The 22,572-nt window shown below is 39.9% G+C and overlaps 1 protein-coding gene across 2 annotated transcripts in view; it reads left to right on the forward strand.

Annotated features, from left to right (window-relative positions):
• Positions 1-22,572, forward strand: part of RAPGEF2 (Rap guanine nucleotide exchange factor 2) — a gene marked incomplete at both ends in the record, with an annotated part of 169,078 nt that overhangs the window by 68,842 nt on the left and 77,664 nt on the right. For both annotated transcript variants that reach the window (XM_079535011.1, XM_079535012.1), the window contains 3 exons: positions 717-800; positions 18,544-18,619; positions 20,578-20,745. In XM_079535011.1, coding sequence (XP_079391137.1) covers positions 717-800; positions 18,544-18,619; positions 20,578-20,745 — 328 coding nt within the window. The remainder of the gene's footprint in view (positions 1-716; positions 801-18,543; positions 18,620-20,577; positions 20,746-22,572) is intronic.

Consider the following 22,572-nt stretch of genomic DNA (forward strand, 5'->3'; position numbering starts at 1 on the left):
GAAAGAATGTGTATTACTGAAGAGGCAAGATCCAAATCTACAGTAGAATGAACTGGATGACAAAATCTTAATTTGGTCTCTTATAATAGATAAGAGGAGGGAAAATAAACTTTGTCCCTTTTATTAGGAATTTATTGTCGTACTGTGAATAAGTGCAAAAGGGAATGAGTTGAGCAGCAGATAATGTTGACCACAGATCTCATGAAGGTTTATATCTGCAAGTTTGTCACATGCTTTCTTACTGTGTGGAAAGGCAGAATGATGCCAAGGTGTGAATTTCTGCCTTCAAGTAAAGTAAAAGAAGATTTCTGTAACCGAGAAAGAAGGCCTTATTTATGGAGAGGAAGATGTTATGGTCCTCTTCAGCTAGAGGAAAGTAACATTCAACAAAATGTAGTACCATATTTTTACTGGTGTAAAAATATGGCTTCCTTTTGATAACTTTCAGATGTATTTCATTGGATTTTTGTGATGTTCCTAAATGGGTAGTTATGTCAATGAAATAAGTGATATCAGACATTCTAACAAAATATTCTAATGATCTGTGTGCTTTCAGGTGGAAACTGGAATTGGTTTGTAATTGACGGAACTGTGGCTTTCTTCTGGAATTTTGAGCATTTTTGGCTCTTTGTGATATGCTTTTCTACTGGAAATTTGGTAGTGGTAAGAGTTTCTTCACCAAAGTGTCTTACTCCCTGTTCTCTCCTCTATTGCAGCCCTGATGATATTGGTACCTGTTGGTATATCCTGCTGTCTGGTTCAGTCTTCATTAAAGAATCGATGTTTCTTCCAAGGAGCAGGTATGTCAACTCTGGATACACTATATTTAAGCACAACTGATGAGTGAGTTGCCTTTTAATTCTTAAGTCTGATTCCTAACTGGGCCATTTATGTGATGCCTGCAGCTAGACTTGCAAGCCCGTTATTATGTGCACTGTACAAACACCAGAAGTGTCATGAAAAGACTGAGAATTTAAAAATGCCTCCCTTCAACTCAACAAATAGAATGAGGTACTGACTGGTCTGTTCCTATGAGTAATCAAATGTTCAATCATAGGAGGTGCTAGAGCTTTTATGATGCTTTCCTAAGACTTTGCACAAGTTTTGGCATATGCTTATGTCATGTTACTGCCAGTTTTGTTACCTCTGTTTAAGGTTATCCTTCATGTAAGCGAATTTGCAATAAGAGAAGGTTATTTTAAATGGGAAAATATAAGTTTGAGTGCGAGACTGTCGGAATTTGTAATACTAAAATAAAAAAAAAAAGGTTACCTTGAGGTATGGAAAAAATGCAAATACTGCAAGGATTTTAGTGGAAGCAGAACAGATTAACTTTAAAGTGCTGGTTATATGCATATTCATTCAAACTACTGAAAAAGGTTCCTTTGAAGTAAATAACGTTATGAAATCTGTGAAAGGCAGAATGAAGGAATGACCATTCTCTGCATGGTATGATGAGAATAAAAGGACCAGGAACTTGCTTACAGCTTTAAATGGTGAGAATCCAATTGAAAGCTATTATTGCTTGCTATATGAACAATTAAATATCCAGATCTGCCTTTTGGTGGGAGAAGGATGCTGACCTTGGGACTTGCATTTATGATGGTGTCTGTTTTGGCGTTTGCAAGCATCTTGCATATTTAGGAAGGCAGGCACTGCTGATGAAAAGGCATACTTGATGTGCCATCAAACAGTACAGTATGTGATAAAGGTGCAAAATTGCTTATTGTAAAAAGTAGCACAACAACAAATTATAGGATCCCTGCTGCCAGCAGATGGAAGAAAATTGTCCCATATGTCATCCCTGAAGAGGCAATGCCAGAAAAAAAAAGCTGGCAGAAAGTGCTGCCTTTAGATGCCAGGAGAAGGGACGTATGAAATCTGAATTAATGTGGGATGGTTGCATGTCGTCTGTGGCAAGAATCCTCTACTCTTTTGAAATACAGCAAAACTTGTGCTTCAGGCATTTTTTGATGCTCTATGAAAGGTGAGATTTCATAATATAAACAATGAGCTTGTGAATCTTCCTGGTAGAATGAACAGAGAAGTATACGTTTTGCCTGTGTAGAGAAGCATTCAAGGATTGCTCACCCAGACTAATGCAGAAATGGCACGTGGAATGTGGTGTTGCAAGGCTTCATAAATGTGGATGGAGTCGAGTAGATGCCAAAGCTGATATCTTTGGAAGCAGACCTGTGAGAGATGATTTGTTAATTAACAAAGATAGCATGATAACAAGTCCATAAAAGCAAAATTTAGAATCTTCAGCATAATGATTTGAGATAAGGTATGACTAGAGAGCAAAAACATCCATCCTAGTAAGAGGTTTTTCTCAGCAGAGTTGTGGTTAATAAGAGCATAGATAAGGACTTCATTAAAACTTAGGACAGAGCTTGTCAGGATTTCTGCTTTGTAAATGAGTAAGGTGGAATATCTGGGCCTTTGACTCATCCATGAACAAGAAGCTTGGGGAAAATGAGGGAAGGGCTTAAATAAGTTAAATGCCAGATTTGGAATACTGGTGGGTAATAAGTGATTTTCAGTAGTGTGGGTTTTTTTTCTTGCTTCTGTGAATAAAACTAAGTTGTTTGGCTTTACTTAGGTTGTCAGTGGAGTCCTCTCGAGGAAGTAGTAAGCTGCTCCTATACTGGGATTAGGTGCAGGAGATTTATTAATAATGATGCAGAAAACTTGTGTCTCATGAGTGTAGAAGCAGTTGTCAAAGCAGTGCTGGTGTGTAAGACGAACTAGAGGGATCTGGATACATCTGGAGGGGCTAAAGCCAAATTTTATGGTGCTCCGTACAAAGAGGATGAAACCTTCCCCAAAAGGCTGCTAATGAGAAAGAACTGGTAGGGGGAGGTATTTGGAAATGTAAAGTCAAACTAGGAAGGAAAAGGAAGTCAAAAAGGAAGTTAGTGGGTAACAGCTCAAACTGGCCTTTCGCACATAAAGAGGAATGACTTCTTCAAGAGCCTTTTGGATCATTGTGTAGCTTGGGAATCTTGATGTCTTTTCACTGCTTCGAAGAAAACAAAACCAAAAACCTCCCACAGAAATGGTACCATCAAAATGGAGGAATTGGTTACATTTTGGTGAATCAAGCAAGTTTTTGTGAGTAACTGACCTTAATACCAAGAGACCTAAGTATTACTAGGTGGAGATGATCTGATTTTGATCTTGCTGTTTGGCCAAAGCAATGCAATTGGAACAAGCTTACAGTAAGTTCGTATTTAGATTAGTGTTTTTCAAGTTCCATCCGTTTCATCTTTGTCAGTCTAGAAAGTTGCTAGGAAATAATTTTGCAACATGTGCAGCTGTGAGTAAGAGAGGATGGAGCTGAGAAGAGTGCGTAGGAGCAGCAAGAATGTTCCTCTCCACTACATCTGAGTGACTCAGAAAGCCCTCTTTCCCTAACTTTTCCCAGAGCTCAGGTTGCCCTATTGTCCAGCCCCTTCTATCCCTAAACCTCTCAACATCCATAACCCCTCGTGCTTTCCTTCTTCAGAAGCATTCTCGCCTTTTAAGCTTAGTCCAGTGTGCCACACATAGACAAAATCCCTTTATCCAGGTTCCTTTCAAATAACATTGAGTGAATGTTCCACGCTTTGTTTGTTGGAAATAGTTTAATGTGTTTGACTACGTATGTTTAGTGTGTTATTTACATCTGTGACCCTTATTAGCTCATGCAGCTGCATGAGTATTAGGCTGCAATAGTGTCCTGATCGCTTTTGGAAACACCAGAAGTGCTGTTTCATGTATTTTTGGTGCATTTTATGTCAAGGAACCTTATTATGTTTTTTTTTCCTTCCAAAATACCGTTCCCAGGACTAGTACAAATAGTGCTTAAGATGATTTGAGGAGAGGAAGAGATGACTACAGACTTGCAGACTGATTATATATAGCTGAGAAGAGGAATTTCTTAAAGTAAATGAAAACTGAAGTAATCAAAAATCCTAGGAAATTACCACCCTTCTGTTCTCCCATTCAAACCACAAGTATATAATGGTACAGCGCTCCAGAAATAAGCAGTTATGTAACACGCTTTGTATGGTCAAATAGCCACTAATTGAAATACTTTCTAAAGAGTGGCACAGCTGCTGATTTTGCCCAAGTTATATAATATAACTGTGTGACTAAAATACACTTGCACTTAACTTCTTGACGAGTCTTTAAAGGTTTTATAATAATGTTCAAGGCAGAATGTTTTTAAGTTGAAGCAATGAGTTTCTTTCTTGCAGCTTAATGCAAAGAAGTCTTGCCTCCCGTATTTTATTATTACATTTTTTCATACTTTTTTTTCCTTCATTTAAACACTTCAAGCAAATATTACAGTCAAATTAAACACTTTTCAACTTGTTCCTCCCACAACGACCACCAAACTAGTGCAAATTAGCACTCACTTCCCTCATTGCTTCCCTTGAGCTTCTGTGCCCTGAAGCTGTTCATGTGGTAGAGTGAGGTTTATGTATTAAGTCTAGAAAATAAATGAGCAGAAGTTACAGTTCCCTGAAGGTTGTCCTGGCTCTCCTGCATCTTCACGTGGTCACTGTGGGCAGTAATGTGACAGTCACTCAAAATATCTTTGGAATTGCCTCCAGCGTCGCTGGGTCAGGTCTGTGCTCTCATTGCATTTGCTCAGCTGCTCAGACTTCCTGTGTAGTCCTTGTTCCAGGACCTGGTTTCTAATGGGAATTTTACCATCTTCCTTCATCTTGTTTGACTTGGAGCTGCAGTACAAAAACACCTCCAGATCTCCCACAGCCTTCATGCTTGCCCGTGGCCTCCACAACTGGAGGACGCAGCTGACCTTTATCAGCAAGATATGGAATTGCCTGAAATATTTCTCAGATGGGTAGGCTGTGGTGCTTGTACTTCTTTTCTGCCTCTTGAAGACTTTCAGAGATAGACTGCAGCTTGCTGTGCTGCTCAGACACATCTCAGTGCTGACTTGCCATGTGCATACCTGGTTGTCCTGGTGTCTTTGTTCAGTCACCTGCACTAGTTAGTTCCTGCAGCCTCTTATCCTTCCTTACTGCCACAGCCACTCTGTTGACCTCTCACCATTTAACGTGTGGCACTGAGAAGCTGCACTCCTTTGGGCAAGTTCACCAGACCTACATAGGAAAGCAATTTAAGCCTTTTCCTCTAATTAAAAGATGAGCTTTTGAAGTTGAGAGAACGTCTGCTTCTCTCTCCAAAATTACATCAGTTTAAATATTGATGATTTAGCCCTTTAGTCTTCTATAGCAAATCAAGTAAAAATAGAATTGGATATTCTGTTCCATTTTTGACTTGTTTTGCTATAGAAAAGGTTAGCAGGCTAAATCACCAATGTACTGGAGAACCAATGAAGAAATTATGGACTTGCTTTGAATCTGTTTAAAGCAGTAATACAACCAGTTATTGCAGAAGTGTATCTTGCTTTGTGTTATGAATGGTTTTTGTCAGATGTTTCCTTTCCTCTTCTATTTCAGGCTGGCACTATTGAATCTTGTTTTTCTATTTACTGCATTTGATACATTTATAAGGAGCATTTATATGGGCCTCATGATTGATAGCTTAATTAACAATTAGTATTTGTAAAACTTAATTGACTACTTAAAAGGCATGAACCTGGAAATGTTTATTTTTTTTCCATTGCAGTGGTGTGGTTTTATTTGTCTGCATCTCTACTTTCTGATGTAGAGAATATAATTTAAAGTTTGCTTTCTTGTCATTCTTCCAAGAATTAAGAAATGGTTTTCCAGTTTTCTGTTTAGCCATTTTTCAAATGGAAGAAATTAATAGGGAAAAGCTCATTTTAACTGTTTAAATACTCTGGCCCTGATCATAAAGACTAACATAGCTGTAGTACGTTTATCCTGATGTATTAGTACTAACATATTCGCAACTGAATGTTTATTAATAATGGCTGTTACTGGCCGAAACTTCTGAGATCTTCGAATCCAACTGGTAATTTGTCTGAAAGATAGTGATCAGTGCAGACAAATGTTTAAACCATTACACCTTTTGAATTTGGCTCCAAGGAGATTTTTTGCTCTGAGCAGGAAATGATTTTTAAAGGAGGCGAAAAAAATGAAGGGTTTGAGGGGTGCTCAGAGCTGCTGTTTCAGTCATTTGAGCTACATAGGGAGCAGGTTGAGTGCTTTGCTGAGCTTACTGAGCCTTTTCCTGTTTCTGAGTTGTGCTAACGGTTAAGGATTTTCACCATAACGACAGAAACATGAAGAGATATGTTAGAGTGTTATAAAGATAGCATCCCAGGTCACGCTTTCAAATCCATTTCAGAAATTACTTGACAGTGTGATTTTGCTGCAGCTTGTTCTTGAATGCTAAAAATATTTTTTCTGCTGCTAGGTTTTAGCCGTGACCTGTTGCTTGACTATTTCTCTATGCACCTAATGCTGTTTTGACGTGTGATGTACCAGGAGAACCAGTGGGGAGTGCTGACTGTCACTGGTGTGGGCTGATGGCTGGTGCTGTATGTCTGCTGGCTGGCTTGAGTGACTTAGTTCAGCGTTTCAGTCCATCATCTGAAGTTGGGACGTGAGGGAGAGTGATTTAGATTTTAATCTAGTGGAAGACTGACTTAAGAAATTGAAGGAAAGTTGGAAGACGTGGAGATGTTTGTCTCTTTATGATTGTATATGCCTCCCATGAATAATTCACAGTGGATTTTAGATCCTGAAAGTAACCCAAACTGCTTTGTATCATCTTTAATATCTGTGTTTCCAGCGATCTGAATCTGGCATCTTCACTTTAACCAAATTTACTCTCAACACTTGGCCATATCTGAATTAGCTGAGCCATAAATGTAACCAGGCCTTGCCATACGTTGTTGCAGCAGAGTTCTTGATGCAGGGCACATGCTACTTCTACCACCAATGTCATCACAAACCATCCTGGTTCACAGAAATTAAAAAAAAAAAAAAGGTGAATACTTTAAAAGAAAATGTTTTTTGCAGCTAAATGAATTTGGTATTACATACATTTTGCTTTATTGCACCCATCTCCTCTTGTGCTGAATAATTTAGAGTTCACTGAGGTTTGAAATTGGCAGCACACTTGGAACATGACCAGAATCTGAGGTGTTGGGGAAATGAGAGAGGACACGGTTCCTAACTGATGAGATTGGGTGGTGTCTGGCCTTGTTCCTGTCAAAACAATTATTTCAGTGCTACTGGAATTTTGTTCTCGCACAACTGATAAAACGCTAAGGGACTTAATCTATTAGGCTGCCATCCTTTGAAAATAAAAATAGAAGCTCAGCGTAGTGGGGTTAGTGCTGCCAGGCTTCCTTCCAAGTTTCTAATAAGGAGATGAGAAGGTAACAGAAGCGGAAGCAGATAAATGACCTGAATAACTTTCAGGGGAGCCCGACTGCTACGAAAGGAACAAAATGGACAATTCCTCATGAGGTGACAAATGCTGGATTTCTATTGATTTCTGGCTTTACGTCTTAGAGCTGGAGATTTTTGTCTTTACAGAAGACCTGGTGATGGCCATGAGAGAGGATCTGGATCGTGGTGCTGGTGTTCAGGTGCACTGTTGGAGCGATCAGAACAACTTCATATGCTTATGTAGGAGACACGGCATTCATTAACGATGGCTGTATTGGGATTGTGGCAATGTTTTTGTAGTGAGGGGCTGCAGGGGTGGTCTCTGTGAGTAGTGCCAGCACTGCCATGCATCACTTCAGAGCCAGCTGCCGCTTTACCCCTGGGCAGAGCTAAGATATTAAATGAAATTAAATGAACAAATTTCAACAATAAAATTTTGCTTAGCAATTTGTACTATGGAGTGTAGAAGTAAAGTATATAATAATATAAATACCATGTCCATCAGAATTTGTATACTCCATTTTACAACACCTCTTGTGCTTACAAGTGCAAGTCTTGCAAACTAAATATTTTTTTTAAATGTATTTAGATACATATTCGAAACAGGCTTATTTAGATGCATATTTTTAGAACACATTACTTTGCATGTTTGTGTATGATGAAACATCCAAGGAAACTACGTTTCAGACCTCTCCTCTAGATTGGAAAGGTGTGGATTTGAAGCATGGACTGTTGGATGGATTAGGAACTGGCTGGACGCAGCCCCAGGGCTGTGACCAATGGTTCTGTGTCAGGTGGAGGCCGGTCACAAGCGGTGTCCCTCAGGGGTCGGTCTTGGGACCGGTGCTCTTCAGCATCTGCATCAATGACAGATGATGGCATCGAGTGCAGCCTCAGCAAGTTTGCAGATGGCCCCAAGCTGAGCGGTGCAGTCGATGCATTGGAGGGAAGGGAAGCATCCAGAGGGACCTGGGCAGGATGGAGAAGTGGCCATGTGAACCTAATGAGGTTCAACGAGGCCAAGTGCAGGGTGCTGCATTGGGTCGGGGCAATCCCAGGTATGGATACAGACTGGGGGAAGATCTCCTTGAGAGCAGCCCTGCGCAGAAGGACTTGGGGTCCTGGTGGACGAGAAGCTGGCCATGAGGCAGCAGTGTGCGCCTGCAGCCCGGAAGGCCGGCTGTGTTGTGGGCTGCATGAAAAAGGGGCGGCCAGCAGGAGAGGGAGGTGATCGTCCCCCTCTGCTGGGCTCTTGTGAGGCCCCATCTGCAGCGCTGCGTCCAGGCCTGGGGCCCCCAGCACAGGAAGGACGTGGAGCTCTGGGAGCGGAGCCAGAGGAGGCACTGAGATGAGCAGAGGGCTGGAGCAGCTCTGCTGTGAGGAAAGGCTGAGGGAACTGGGCTTGTTGAGCTTGGAGACGAGAAGGCTCCTACAATGAGGGAGACCTCATTGTGGCCTCCCTGTACTTGAAGGGAGTGTATAACCCCCAGGCAACCCTACAGACTTGGGGAGGAATGGCTGCAAAGCCTGGTGGAAAGGGACCTTGTTGTACTGATGGACAGTGGGCTGAATATGAGCCAGCAGTGTGCCCAGGTGGCCGAGAAGGCCAGTGGCATCTTGGCTTGTATCAGGAATGGAGTAGTGAGCAGGACCAGGGAAGTCATCCTGCCCTGTAGGACAAGGGGGAATGGTTTTAAACTGAGATGCAGGACGTTTAGGTTGGATATCAGGAGGAAGTTTTTCATCCAGAGGGTGGTGAGGCACTGGCACAGGTTGCCCAAGGAGGCTGTGGATGCCCCATCCCTGCAGGCATTCATGGCCAGGCTGGATGTGGCTCTGGGCAGCCTGGTCCTGGTGGTTGGCAATGCTTGCACACAGCAGGGGGTTGAAACTAGATGATATTTGAGGTACTTTTCAACCCAGACCATTCTGTGATTCTACTCTTGATGCATGTCTGGTATGAATCTGTTACAGTATCGGTATGACTGCACTGGAGGTTGGGGTTTTAAGTGGGGAAGAGCATTTTCTCCTCATTTGAAACTCAGGTGATCTGTAGGCTTCCTTTGGTTAAGGATAGACTTTTGAAGCTGAAGTAATGACTCATTTACTTACATATTTATAAGACTTTGGAGGGCTGGAAGTAATCAGTGGGAGTATTTAGATGATTAGCATGGTCCTGGTACCATAATTGAACAATTTTTTTTTTTTTTAGACAATATTGTTTTTAAGAAAAGGTTACTCAGCGCCATAGAGAACTTTAAAATGCTTGATAGTTTTCCTTCAGATAAGGCTAAAAGTTTGAAATATTTCATAAAAATAAATCCAGTTACCCTTGACATAGTACAGCATGCTGAATGAGGGATAATTAATTTGCAAATGATCATCTAAATAATTAAAACACGACTCTCACCATTATTATTTTTTTTTTCAGTTTCTCTATTCATTTACGGTTATGGGGACCTATTACGAAGTTATGTTGAATGCGTTTTACTAAGATTTATGGAAACTGATTTGGTGAGGCCATGTGTTCAGCCCTGCATGTCAATGAATAGCTTGTAGTGAATGAACTAGGCACGTCAGTGAGGGTGGGAAGTGCCTCTGTGTATGGTTTTATTTTACTGCTGAAGACTCGGATGACGTCAAGTTACTCATTTTTATGTTTGGTCAGAAAGTTCAAAAAGATGATGTTTTCTGGTAACTTCATTATGAAAATCTGCAAGGGAACTTGAGAAGCTTACTGACTGTTTTTCAGGGTAAGAAAAGGATGGAACATCTAAAGGCTGGAAAAATACTTCTCTGTTGTAACGAATTTCATGAATGTTAATTAGACTATTCAGACAAGGTCTTGCCTCTGCAGTAATGCTTTCCTATGACTTCTCCTTCCTTGAGTTTATTATACAGATCTCATGATGTCACCGAAATGTTTGTGGCAGTGCAGACGTCATGAAGACAAAGCAGAAGCAAAGCTGACTTTGTTCAAACCATTCATTAAAATGTTTTTTTTTTAATTGCAAAATAATCAGGTTTTTAAAAGAAAGCCCTTGTCTTCGAGTATTTCCCAACATAAATTATTGAGGCCTTCTATTGATTTATTCCTAAGAAAGATCTTTCCTGTTAACTGTTGTTCTGATGTAGCTGCCTTCTAGCTTTCTATATTACAGATGCTGCGAAGTTATACTTCAAAGCTGCAACAAGCTGCATTTGTTTTCATTACTTCTTCTTTCCATTTTTATTTACATATTTGTGTACCTGCAGTCTAAATGCAGATAGTGAATATCACGGGGAAAGCCTATAAGCTCATTTCTGCTCTTAGTATATCTGAAATGGTCATAAAGAATGAAGTGCTATTCCAGTCTGAGATGTATTTGGGATTACCTGCTGCTATAAGGGCCCTGAGCACCTGCCATCATCTGCGGTATGTTTGTGAAACAATATATGCAACACTTCAGGGAATTTCAGACTGGCTTTTTGACCATTTTTCAACTTCAACTTTTAGAAAGTGAAAGTGAAACGCAACAAATCTGAAACTTCATGTAATTTTTTTAACGTGAAATGAAGCAGTCAAGCTCCCAGCCATGTTCAGTCTAAGAACGAGGTGGAATTTAAAAATTAGACAAACTTTAAAAATATTAATCTTTTCTAAGAGAAAAACAAATGGCAGGCATATATATTTTGAGGGCTGAATGGCCTTTCTCTGGAAGGAAACCTCCAGAATCTAGCCACCTTCAAATTATTCTCTGTGGGCTTTCAGAAACTTCTTTTGAAGTGCATGTGCTGTATGTTAGTAGGTTAATCTTACCCAGATCTGGGTTGTATGTGCATAAGAAATAAGGGAGTGCTTATAATTATGGAGATAAAATACTGTGATCTGTTATCTGTAAGGATGCTGACCGAATGCATTCAAAATACTGAAGGAACCTGGTACACCTTTCAGCTTGTCCAGATCAATTTCAATGCAGTTTCAGTGGGAATTAGCTAAAGCATTACTATGCCCAAAGCATATGCCCTTGTGGTATTATTATCCTTCATGCAGCCTGGCTGTTGTTGGGCGTTCTCTGCAGGGCTTGCTGGATTCATCCCTGCTCGACATCCTTCTGCTGCTGTAGGATGGCATCTGACCTGGATGCCATCATTCTTATTAGCTCACAGATAGTGATATTTAGGTTGCACGTCGAGCAGGGGGCTGCAGTGATGTGGTTTTAAGCTTTTCCCTTTCGAGCTTCCCCCCCACCGCTTAGCTTTGGCATTATAAGCAACTTCTTTCCCTGATATTGGAGCTGTTGACTCTGAGAGTGTAAACACCTAAGCTATCATATGACACTGGGTAAGTCTAATCATCCTTATCCATGGTGTTTAGTGAGCTCACGTCTCAGAAATGCTTTTTCAATTCAATCCAGTTGCCGACATCTCAATTTTCCTCTCACCTGGAAAGTGAATCTTTAGAGGAGCTGTTTGCTTTTGCTGAAAACAGTCATAAATATAATGTGAGAATAGAGGAGGTTTAAAAACAACACAAAAACCTCTTATTTTGATATGCGGACGACTGTCACATTTTAATTTAAAGCAATATTTAGCACAAGGCAGAGCAACTTGGGGCTTCTCTTGCATGCTTGCTTTTTCTAAGGCATTAAACGTAACGAGAATCAGAGATGTCAGCCTATATTGTACAGTTTGAATTCTGATAACAAGCCTCTGACTTTCAGTGGTCAAATCCCTGCTTTCATGGTTTTCAGCATGCAGTTTTAACCCAGGCAGCCTGCTGCTACCTTCCCCCCGTGCATCCTCCGCAGCGCTGCTCGCATTAGAGCTGCTCTGCATGCATGAAGGGTTCTGCCTTTTATCCAAGGGGTCAGAAGCTGGCCATGCCAAATTTAGTTTTCTTCAGAACACTTAAGCTTTTCCCTAGGGATGGCTGGCATGTCTACGTGCCCTTCCTAGTAGTAACTTCTTTTTGCCCTTCATCCCTGTCAAGGGAGACTTGAGTGGAGGAGTGATCCGAGTTTCACGTCATCCAGCTTGTTGATGTGAAACAAAGCTGAAAGTAGCAAGATTAGAATTAGAAGATTAGCCACTAAAGGAGGACTCTTTTTTTTCCTTTTAAAATCCGGGCGTATCAAAACAAGAAGTGATGTTTGGGGGAGGGGGAAAGAAGAAGTGGGAGAACTTGACTGTATCCCTTATTGCCTCCTCCCTAAGAGACAGATAGAAAATAGAGTCCCCATTGTTTTTTCTGTCTAGTTCACGTTCTGAAGACACTTAGCACGATCCTTGTGTATTTCATTTGGGTGGTTTTCTGTGATTTTCCTCAATCTAGATGTCAAATGAGCAGTGTGTTTTGTCTCAGAAATAGTTGGACAGCACTGATTTATGTAGCTAGAGATGCGTTTTTATGATGCAGACATTAAAAGCACGGGCAACTGAACCGCACTACACATTTTGCCTTCTGTGTACGGATTTATTCAGGTGCAGACTGGAAGAGAGAAGGATTAGTTTCAGAGAAGGTGGGGGGTGGGAAGGCATTTATTTTAATCTCCACACTGAGATAGCCTGCGCTGGTAAACATTGCAAAGCAGTGATCTGACACCATAGGCATATTTGTGTGTCGTGTTTGAAAACTTGAGAAGAAATGAGGTGTTTGAATATCTGGTTGCTGGGGTTTTGGCATAAATTACTGCTTGCTCTTCCAATATATCACAGAATTGTAGGGGTTGGAAGGGACCTCCAGAGACCATCGAGTCCAACCCCCTGCCAAAGCAGGTTCCCTACAGCAGGTCGCACAGGTCGGCATCCAGGCAGGTCTTGAACATCTCCAGAGAAGGAGACTCCACCACCTCCCTGGGCAGCCTGTTCCAGTGCTCCGTCACCTCACTGTAAAGAAGTGCTTATGCACATCTGTGCAGAACTTCCTATGCTGCAACTTATGGCTGTTTCCCCTTGTCCTGGCTCCATGTACCACTGAAAAAAAGACTGGCCTCACCACTAGATGTATTATGTATTTTGTACATCTAGGTAAATAAAATAAGCCAAACAATTAATACGGCACATAATTGCTTGCATGTACCTACCACAGGAATTTTGGTGAACTCTAGAGGCAAGGAAGATCTGCCTGTATTTTTCATTGTGTTGGAACATGTCTAAATGGAATATGCTTTCTGGATTAGAGGAAATGGCAATTAATTAGAGTTTGTTCTAAAGCAGCAGCTTGGCTCTGAATATTGCATTTACAGATGCATCCAACTGCCCGTGCTTTGTGGAGCTTTCTCTCTAAGACTTAAATGTCATCTTGGTACCACTTGTAGTTCATACATGAATTAATTACTTTAAGCTACTGCAAGGTGGTAAATGTAACAGAAAATTAAGCTTCGATAAAAAGAGCAAAACTACGGTTGTGTATATTCTATTACATGTAAGTGCTTATAAAAATTACTTGGTTGAAAGTACTTCTTATTTTTAATTATTTTTTTAACCTCAAGTTATTCTCATTTTGCTTTTAGTCACTGGCTTTTTTGCATTAATTGTAATTTAGTTATCGTAAAGACTTGACAGTTTCAATTTTCATTAAAAAAACAAAACAAAACAAACCCTAACTGGGGATATAGAAACTCTTAGTTTTCACTTAGAAGGTTTCTTCTATTAACCAGAACATTGTAAACTGCAATACATCAGTCCCTTGTATGGGTGTATATGAGTTAAACAGAAATAGTTGAGATATATATATATATTTACGGAGAAGGGAAGTATCATCCACAGCATGAGCTCAGTTTCAGATTTCATGACAATGGAAATAAAGTTGTAGATGACTTCTATGGATTAGAACACCTATATTTATATTTATATATATAAATAGTGAGCAAAATGCTTGTAACAGTGAATTTATTTGGAGGTGATGCCTTTGAATAGTCAAGTCAAGACTTCTCTTGGTCACCAGTTGTTCACCAATTGCTTTCTTTTCCACCAATTGTTTTAGGAAATATTATAGTTAGGAAGTGTTGCTTGGGAAGAATATACATATATTTTTATCATCTGATTTCAAAATTGTTATGCCGGGGCTTACTATAAGGTGTTAAAATTTCCTGCAAATAAAATAGTTTGGTGTATTTTAAAGGGCTTTTTTTTTAAAAAAATGTAGATTTATATTCACATCATGCATCTGGTAGCTTTATGGGGGGGGGAAAAAAAAAGGAGCTGTGATACAAAAGGACTTCAGAAGCAAAATTGCCTCCAGGACAGGTACTGAGGAGAGCATCTGTGAGGTTTAACACTCAAGAGGCCCCGAGTCAGAATTTGTATCGTAGCAGCAAAGAAGTGTTGGAAGAACTGCTGTAAAACAAGGTTCTTTGGAGAATTTAGGTGGGGCAGCAACATCCTAACCCAGCAGCCTCTTGGCTGTCTGCATTACTGTTAACCTCTGCATCCCCTAGTGACAGCCACCAGCACAAAGATAGCTTTAAAATGCTTTAGCTTGGGTGTAATTCTCATGCACGTCACTGATAGAAGGAAAATTGCTGCAAAGCTGGGATTCTCTCAGGTGCATTGTGGACTTAGCTGCAAACGGGTTCTTTGTAGGAGCTGAAATTAATAAGGGTTAGGTAGGAGAAGAAGATTTTATCTTTATGCAACAAGGCATGCTAGAACGAAATGACTAAGGAGTGATAGAACCAAATGCAGTGTGCAGATGATGCAAAATTCTCTACTGCATTTTAAACATAAAAATGTGGTGTAATCTTAAGATCTCTTGTGAAATCGATCATCCATAACCTTATTTCACACTACAGTAAGGAAAGGAATAAATTTGTCAAATCCCTAGACCTTGGAAATCAGCTAGTAAGGGCTTTCTGTATTTTGCATTACCCAGCCAGTGCTCTCATAGACTGCGTATTTCGCAGGGTAGTCACACTCATTTTATCTAAGTCTGGTCTAGCATCAAAATCTGGGAAAAACAAGTATTGAGCAAAAGTTACTAAAACAGGGCTGCTGTTCTGAAGGTAATGTTGAGTCCTCCAGGGGCTGACATTTGACTCTGCAGGTGGAGCTCTGTGCTAGGAAGAAAACCTAATGAGTTTCTTAAAGACCCAAAGACCTTGAGTGTGATCCCAGGGATGATACTCTCATACGAGGACAGGCTGGAGAGTTGGGGCTCTTCAGTCAGAGAGGGGAAGTCTGTAGGGAGAACTTATAGTGGCCTTCCAGTACCTGACTGGTCCAACCTGGTTGGCTGTGAGCAGCCTGGTCTACAGGGAGATGTCCCTGCCTATAGCAGGGGAGTTGGATCTAGATGATCTTACAGGTCCCTTCCAACTCAAACCATTCCTCTGGTGTTTTGTAGAAGCTGTATGGCTTGCACATGTTGATTAGCTCAGTGAATAGGCTGTATTATGTGCTGGTTATTTGGTTCTTTCTGGTTCTTACTAATATTTCAAACAGCTTATTTTTGGTCAATTAAATCAAGTTTGTTTGGTGTTTTCCTCTACCTGGTGGCTAGTTAGTTTAGCAGAGGTTTTGGAGCAGAGAAAGTGTCCTCTTTTAGTCTTTACTTTTTGCTCTTGTATCAAGCACTGATAAATTAATTTTGATTTAAAAAAAAAAAAAAAAAAAAAAACTTCTTGATTTTGATGTTGGTCTTCTGAATTGAATCAGTGGGATTGGCAGTGCCCTCAGATTTCATTTGTTTGTCAGTTGTGTGCCAGCACGTGTTTGTATGACTATGTGTAGTTAATCAGATGATGAGTGGCTACAGGAAAGCTGCCCTTTTATAAGGGCAGGTAGCGAGAGGATGGTCCAACCAGAAATGGTTTTAAACTGGAGGGTAAAAAAGAGGGTAGGTTTAGACTAGATACTGGGGTTGGACCATCCTCTCACATCCTGTGGCTCCGGTACAGGTATCATGCAAATACTGCCCTGAATGTTGCACCACCATCAGAGCTGGTCATAGCTGAGCATGTGTAGAAGCAGTGGGCTCCTCCTTCTCACTGATTACCTGAGCTCCTTGCTGATAATGTGCTTTCAGTAGCAGATTGGAGGTCAGGAGGTTCAGTTGCAATGGCACATCTGAGGAGAGAACCGCAACACTTGAAAATATCATTGCATTTTTTGGCCTTGTTTTACTTGCTGTCATAAATGCAATATTGAATGAAGATTACGGTTTGTTTATAACTTGAAGTGACTTGGCGTCTTTGTTCAAGGATTGTGTGCTCTGATAAATGTGCTGTCACAGGAATAAAACATCTACCATCTCCTTCCTCTTTGCTCTTTCCTCCCTCTCCAGTGAGATTTCAAGGAAGCCCTGTGCCTCGCATCAGATTAATGGCCAAGAAAATAAGTTTGTCACTTCTTCAGTAGTCTAATGAATCGAGATACGGCTTCATTTTCCTGTACCTTTAAGAGTTGAAATTCTGTAAAAATTCAGGAGGGCGCAGCAGAGTGAAGCACCCTGTGGTTTGTCGCAGGACTGTAGAGGGAAGCATGTGTTTGCCTCTAGGAAAATATGCATTTTGTTGAGAGATTTCTTTATTGCATGTTTCTTTTCAAGAGGCTTAGTATTCTGGAAAATTTTTTCTATTGTCGAAGTCCCGTGTACCATTAAACACGATTATTTTTTTGATGAATAAGCACAGCTGGCATTTCTTTTCAGTATGTGACTGCCTTCTTTTGGAGCTATAACGTGCTGTTGTTAAGAGATTAGCCTTTGGGGTAGCAAGTTAAATTGTTCATTTCTGCTAATCGCCAGGCAGGACAGCAGAGCAGATCTAAACTGGCTAGACGTGCTGTTCAGATTGGTATATGAGCTTCTGAAGTTTGCTTATTAGGAAATGCTTTTTAAAAAGGTACTTTTCACCAACTCTGCGTGTGTCCCTGTGCCTACATATTCCATAAGTGCTTAAATTGTAGATCCTACAATCTTTTTTAGTCTGATTTGGTTTTCTTAAGCTTCCTTAATATTGACCTTCTGAAGTTCTTCAACCCCTTTTCCTGTGCCTTTTATTTTTGCGTGTGTTCTCATTTATTTGTGCATGGAAAAATGTGTGTATACACAGACGTATCCATATTCTTTTCCATGCTGGATATAAGAGAATTTGAGGAAACAAAGATGGCTTTTGAAAAGCCTGAGGAACATTTGGAAGCCCAGTGCCTTGCAAATAGCTTGGCTGCATGGAGATAAAGTCAAGGCAAGGCTTTCCATGCTTTCTTGAGCCCAATACTGCAGAAACAAAAAGGCCAAATGATTACATTAACCTGTGGGAGATGGATGTTAGAGCAGGCTTGCTAGAAAAGGCTGCAGGGTGAGTCCAGAATTACCACAGCTCCCGTTGTCCTGTTTGCAACAGGAAAGGTCAGGTCTGAATAGGAGCTAACCGGATGGGGATGGGTAGTGGGCAGGACACACCTCAGAAACCATCTTCAGCTGTTTTTTCCTTCCACCTGGACTGCATATCTAAGCATAGGAAGGCTTGTATTGTATTTCACTGAATTATGTACTGTGTCTCTATGCTGCACCTCTGCTGCTGCTTTTCCCTGATTCTTTGCACTTGAGCCTGCAGAAACACACTTATTTAATACAGGCCAGCACTTCAGAAATAGAAACTAGAATTGCTATTTTGTTTTATCCTATAGGAAGCCAAAATATTATCCTTCTTAATTGTTGTGCTAATGTGGGAATATGTAATGGAAAGCAGAACAAGCTTTTGCCTTTATCTGTTCAGTTTGGGAATACTCTTGCATTCAGAGTACTTCATTAATTTTTTTTTGAGTTAAAAACCAAACCCAAACAAAAAAGCTCATTGAAGTTGATCAGTCTTTTTATTCTTTCCTTTACATGCTAGTTAGCTTTCTTTACAGAAATGCAGATGGTTTAAGTAACTTAATACTGTAATGCCAGAAGAAGATACTAGATCAAACTCCAATGTAGCTCAGAATCAGCCATGCATCTTAAGTACCCTGTGCTTGACTGACATTTGTTTTAGTGCTAATGGAATTATTTGGCAGTTGCTCTCAGTAAACTATGTGAATCAGAAATACACTGCTCCTGGTGTCAGCGGGTAGCAGCTATGTGTAGGAGGCCGTGTGCATGAAACTGTTACGTTGTGAATAGGGATGTATGTATTTTTCTATGCTTTATAAGGTCTGGGTAGAATGTAAATGTGCTTATGGATTTTGTTATGGATCTGACTTTTGTTCTGATGGACGTATTTTTGTTCTTCAGTTTTGGCAAGCGTTCTGCAGGAAGCTTCAGGCGTGGCTGTGAATGCATTGTTTTAGAGCCTTCTGAAATGATTGTGGTAAGAATATTTTCATTCCATTTCTTTTTTTTCTTTTTCTTTTTCAGAATAGAGCTTTATTTTACAGACCAGCCTTGATAAACACTTCAGTTTTCAATAAAACATGTTGAGATCTGTTTGCACGTTAGCATTTATAAATGCAAGATGTCATGCATAACTTTACTTTTTTGCATACCATACTTAAGTAAGAGGCATCTTTTTATGCTGTTGCAGTTTCCTTGTAACCCTACAACTTTTGCTTGTGTTAGCAGAATAGCAGAATACATATATGTATTTACCAGCTGCTTTACTTAAAGCATAAGTACTTTAAAGTATTAATCTCAGGCTCGTTTAAGTAATTGTTTGATTAAATGAAATGTATTTTCAGCTATCAGGTTTTAAGTATCAGTTTGAAAATTATGAAGTACTGTCAGCTTTTCTACGTGTAAGTCGTTCTGTCGGTGGTGTCTGTTGTAGAACAGCATCATTTTTTAGGCTTCATAGGCACACGAGTTTTTAGCTGTCACATGAGGGTGCATCGTCTGAACAAGTGGTCACCTCTCTTCTTCCATTTCTACTTGAGAAACCTGTCTTATGAAGCTAATTCAGTATGGAAATGGAAGGCATGAGTAAGACATGCTGATTGCTTTTTCCTTGGCCCTAAAGCTCTCTGCAATTCTCCCTTACTTAGAAGCAGCTCCTCAGCAGCAGCCCACTGCTAATGCCCTGTGCCAGCCCCATGATTTATCTCGCCTGTTTGTGCCACTGACGTCTGACCACAAGTTCAGGAAAGGATGCATGGTCCCAATGTTCTCTGCTGGGATGTAGCTCAGTTGGTTGTGTGAGCATCCGTCTGTCTTGGCCATTTCTACCCTGATAAGTTTTTGGGAAGCGTAGGCACTTTTGAAATGTAGGCGTAAGGAAAATAGAAGTAAACTTCTGGACAGGCAGGGTCACCAGCTGGTAAATCAGGTAAACTGTGCTCACCCCTTGTACACTGGAAGCTACTTTCAGTGATGTGAGCTGGCTAGCACGTGACACTTCTGACTGATTTGCTGCAAATCCTTAGGAGTGTTTGTCTAATATTTATTTTTCTTACTGAAAAATACAGAGGGCCCTTGCTAGGTGCCTGGTAATCCCTTCTCTGCACCTCTACCTTTATCCCTGGCATGTTCAAATCAATTGAAGAATGGATTAACTGAATCCCCACGTGTGGCCAGTAATGAAAAGCTTTCTCTTGTTGCCCTGTTGGTGTAGAGTAGTGTTTCTGTTGATAGGGTGAACATAGAAGGGATGTTGACTCTTAGCCAAATTACTAAAAAAACCAATGTTCTTTCAGGAAAGCCAGAGTTCTTAGTTGAAATATTTTTCTTTGCACTGTGCTGTTGTTTAGTAATTTAGGACTACGAAGGATCTGAAACCAAGGAGCTTTACTTTAGCCTCTTATTAGGATAAACCTAATAGGTATCTTTATTCTCCCTGCTATTGTTTTGAATTTGTTTTTATATTAATCCAATCTGTTAGAAAATGTGTTCTATGCTCTTCGAAATATAGAAGTAAATAATACCAAGCAGTGCTGCTTATTGAAAAGCAAAGCTTTTGCCTTAGGTTGGTTAGGAAAGATCTACAGCATCAAAGAGAAGTCAGTAGGAAAACTATCAAGTACTCTCCTATACAAGTTTTTTAATAATGTCTTCAGCAGTTTCAGTGCAAGAAAAAGAACTGAGAGACAGCAGATGGAGACAGCATTTTTGAAAGAAGTATTGATACTCGGTACTTCCATTCATAGCTATATTTCTTTATTTTCTCTCTAGGCATTTGATTTCTATTTTTTTTTAATGCCTTCACTCTTTGTAGTGCTGAAAGTGCAGGAAATTCACAGCTGACTGCTGATTTTGAAATAGAATTAGTTGTATTTCTAAGATGCAAAAGCGTTTTTATTTCTTATGGGAAATGATGCTTCCTTGAATCTATTATAGGTTGATTATATGGATGAAAATGAAGAATATTTTCAGCGTCAAGCTTCTCACAGGCAATCTCGAAGGAGGTTTAGGAAAATCAACCAAAAAGGGGAGCGACAAACAATTATTGATACTGTCGATCCTTATCCTGTGGGGAAGCCACCTCTGCCCAGAGGCTACCATACGGTAAGCTGCCTGCATTTGTTTCACAACAACAGAAACAGTGCTAAATATAAAAATCAAAATGTCTGAATGTGTTGGCATCTTTAAACTGCGTGTTTCTGCAGGGGAGGAGTTTCCCCTTAACGTAACGTGAATTTGCTTCTGTCAGTAGGTGAGTGTGTGTAACTTCCCTTTCAGCTCATGGTTGAAAGCATAGTTTCTGACTGTGAATGTCAGCTATTATTTCTTAGTGTTGGAGTCATTGCTATGTGAAATTGCGGGGAAAAACCTGCTCTAATTTCTATTTGATATTAGATTACAGTGCAAGGGGTTTAATGTACAGTGCTCTTGGTAACTTGGTGAAGCACTCATCCACATGCATGATAACTGCTGTTCCAGAAAATAGACTGGACTGCATTGCAGTAGGCCAGATTCTTGGCTTAATTCTGTTGTTTCTTCTTGGAATCTAGAGCTTAGATGTCAAATTACTCTTCATTGATATCTGCATGGAGCCCTTCACATACATGAGTTTCAGTGAGCTATGTGTTCTGCCCTTCATTAGGGAGATCCTTTGGTCATTTCACTTGATTTCTTTTTATTGGATAATCTTATATGTTGAAAGCTTGTGGACTTTCTCCTGGGATCTAAATAGTAATTAAATTGTATTCTACAGAAGGTTTTGTTATGTGCCTTTTAAACTGGGGAAAGTTCTTTGAGATTAATGTTTGTATTGATTTCAACTGTAAACAAAATACTGGCAAAGCTGTTTGTCTTTGGCTCACACTTGATTGCTCAAGCCTTCAAATCTGCAAAAACCATACAGGCCTGGATGCAAGTAACTTTGTGCATATTCAGTCTTGGTGAGTTCATTTGGCTGAGTTTTGCACAATGTAAACCACGTGCAGATAAATGTGCAGGATTAGAGCTTTAGCTTTTGAAATAGCCATCTTTGGTCCAATGCAGAGCTGTAGGCTTCTTCCTTTTTTTGCCTTTATCCTTATCCTTTGATTTCTTTGGCCGTTCACAGAATATTCCATGTGTGTCTCTAAGTGTGTACATGTTTGGTTACATCTCTTGTTAATTATACAGGCTTTTCCTCATAAGTTGAATAATTACTTATGCCAACAATTTGTTTTTTGTTTATACAACAGTTTTTAATGGTTTAATTTTCAGTGCAATTTTAATTGCCTCTGAATTTAATATGATTTGAACCAGTTCACTCGATTTGAAGAGGAAACAGTTTACTGATTTTATTCTTGGCAAATGAAAATGCAGAAATGTACTTCATAGGACTTAAGAGCACAGGAAGAATTTTTCCTGTTGATATTGATGTTTACAGCGAGCCCGGCAAACCATTCTGGAGTGATTTTTAATTCAATACATAGGATAATAATTAGATAATATGCAATGCCATTTGCATTCATAGGTCTATGCCTGTTTTGTACTACTTTAGGTATACATAGTGAGTTTTTCTAAGTTCAACTTTGGCAGTGAGAGCAAAAGCCTATTTTGCACCGCTTTTGTTGTGTTCATAATGATTTTGTGTATGTGCTGGTAAACTCATTGCGAGAGGGATTTCTTTTTGATTTGGAAGAGATTACCAAATAAACCGTAAAATCTGCAATAATTGCAGTAAAATGTTGCTTTAAAAAGTAATATGATGTGTATGACTGACTTTATATTTCTCAAAGCAAACAGTGAGTCAAACAGAACTCAAATGAGTTTTACAGTGTAGTGAAGGCTCTCTCTCCATGTTCTCTATTCCTTCCTATTTTCACAGCATTTAGTGATCTTGTATAATGCTCTCCCGTCTCTTGCCAATAACTTTTCTATTGCTTCGAACACACATCT

The sequence above is a fragment of the Tetrao urogallus genome, assembly GCF_951394365.1.
Source record: "Tetrao urogallus genome assembly, chromosome: 4".
NCBI lineage: Eukaryota > Metazoa > Chordata > Aves > Galliformes > Phasianidae > Tetrao > Tetrao urogallus.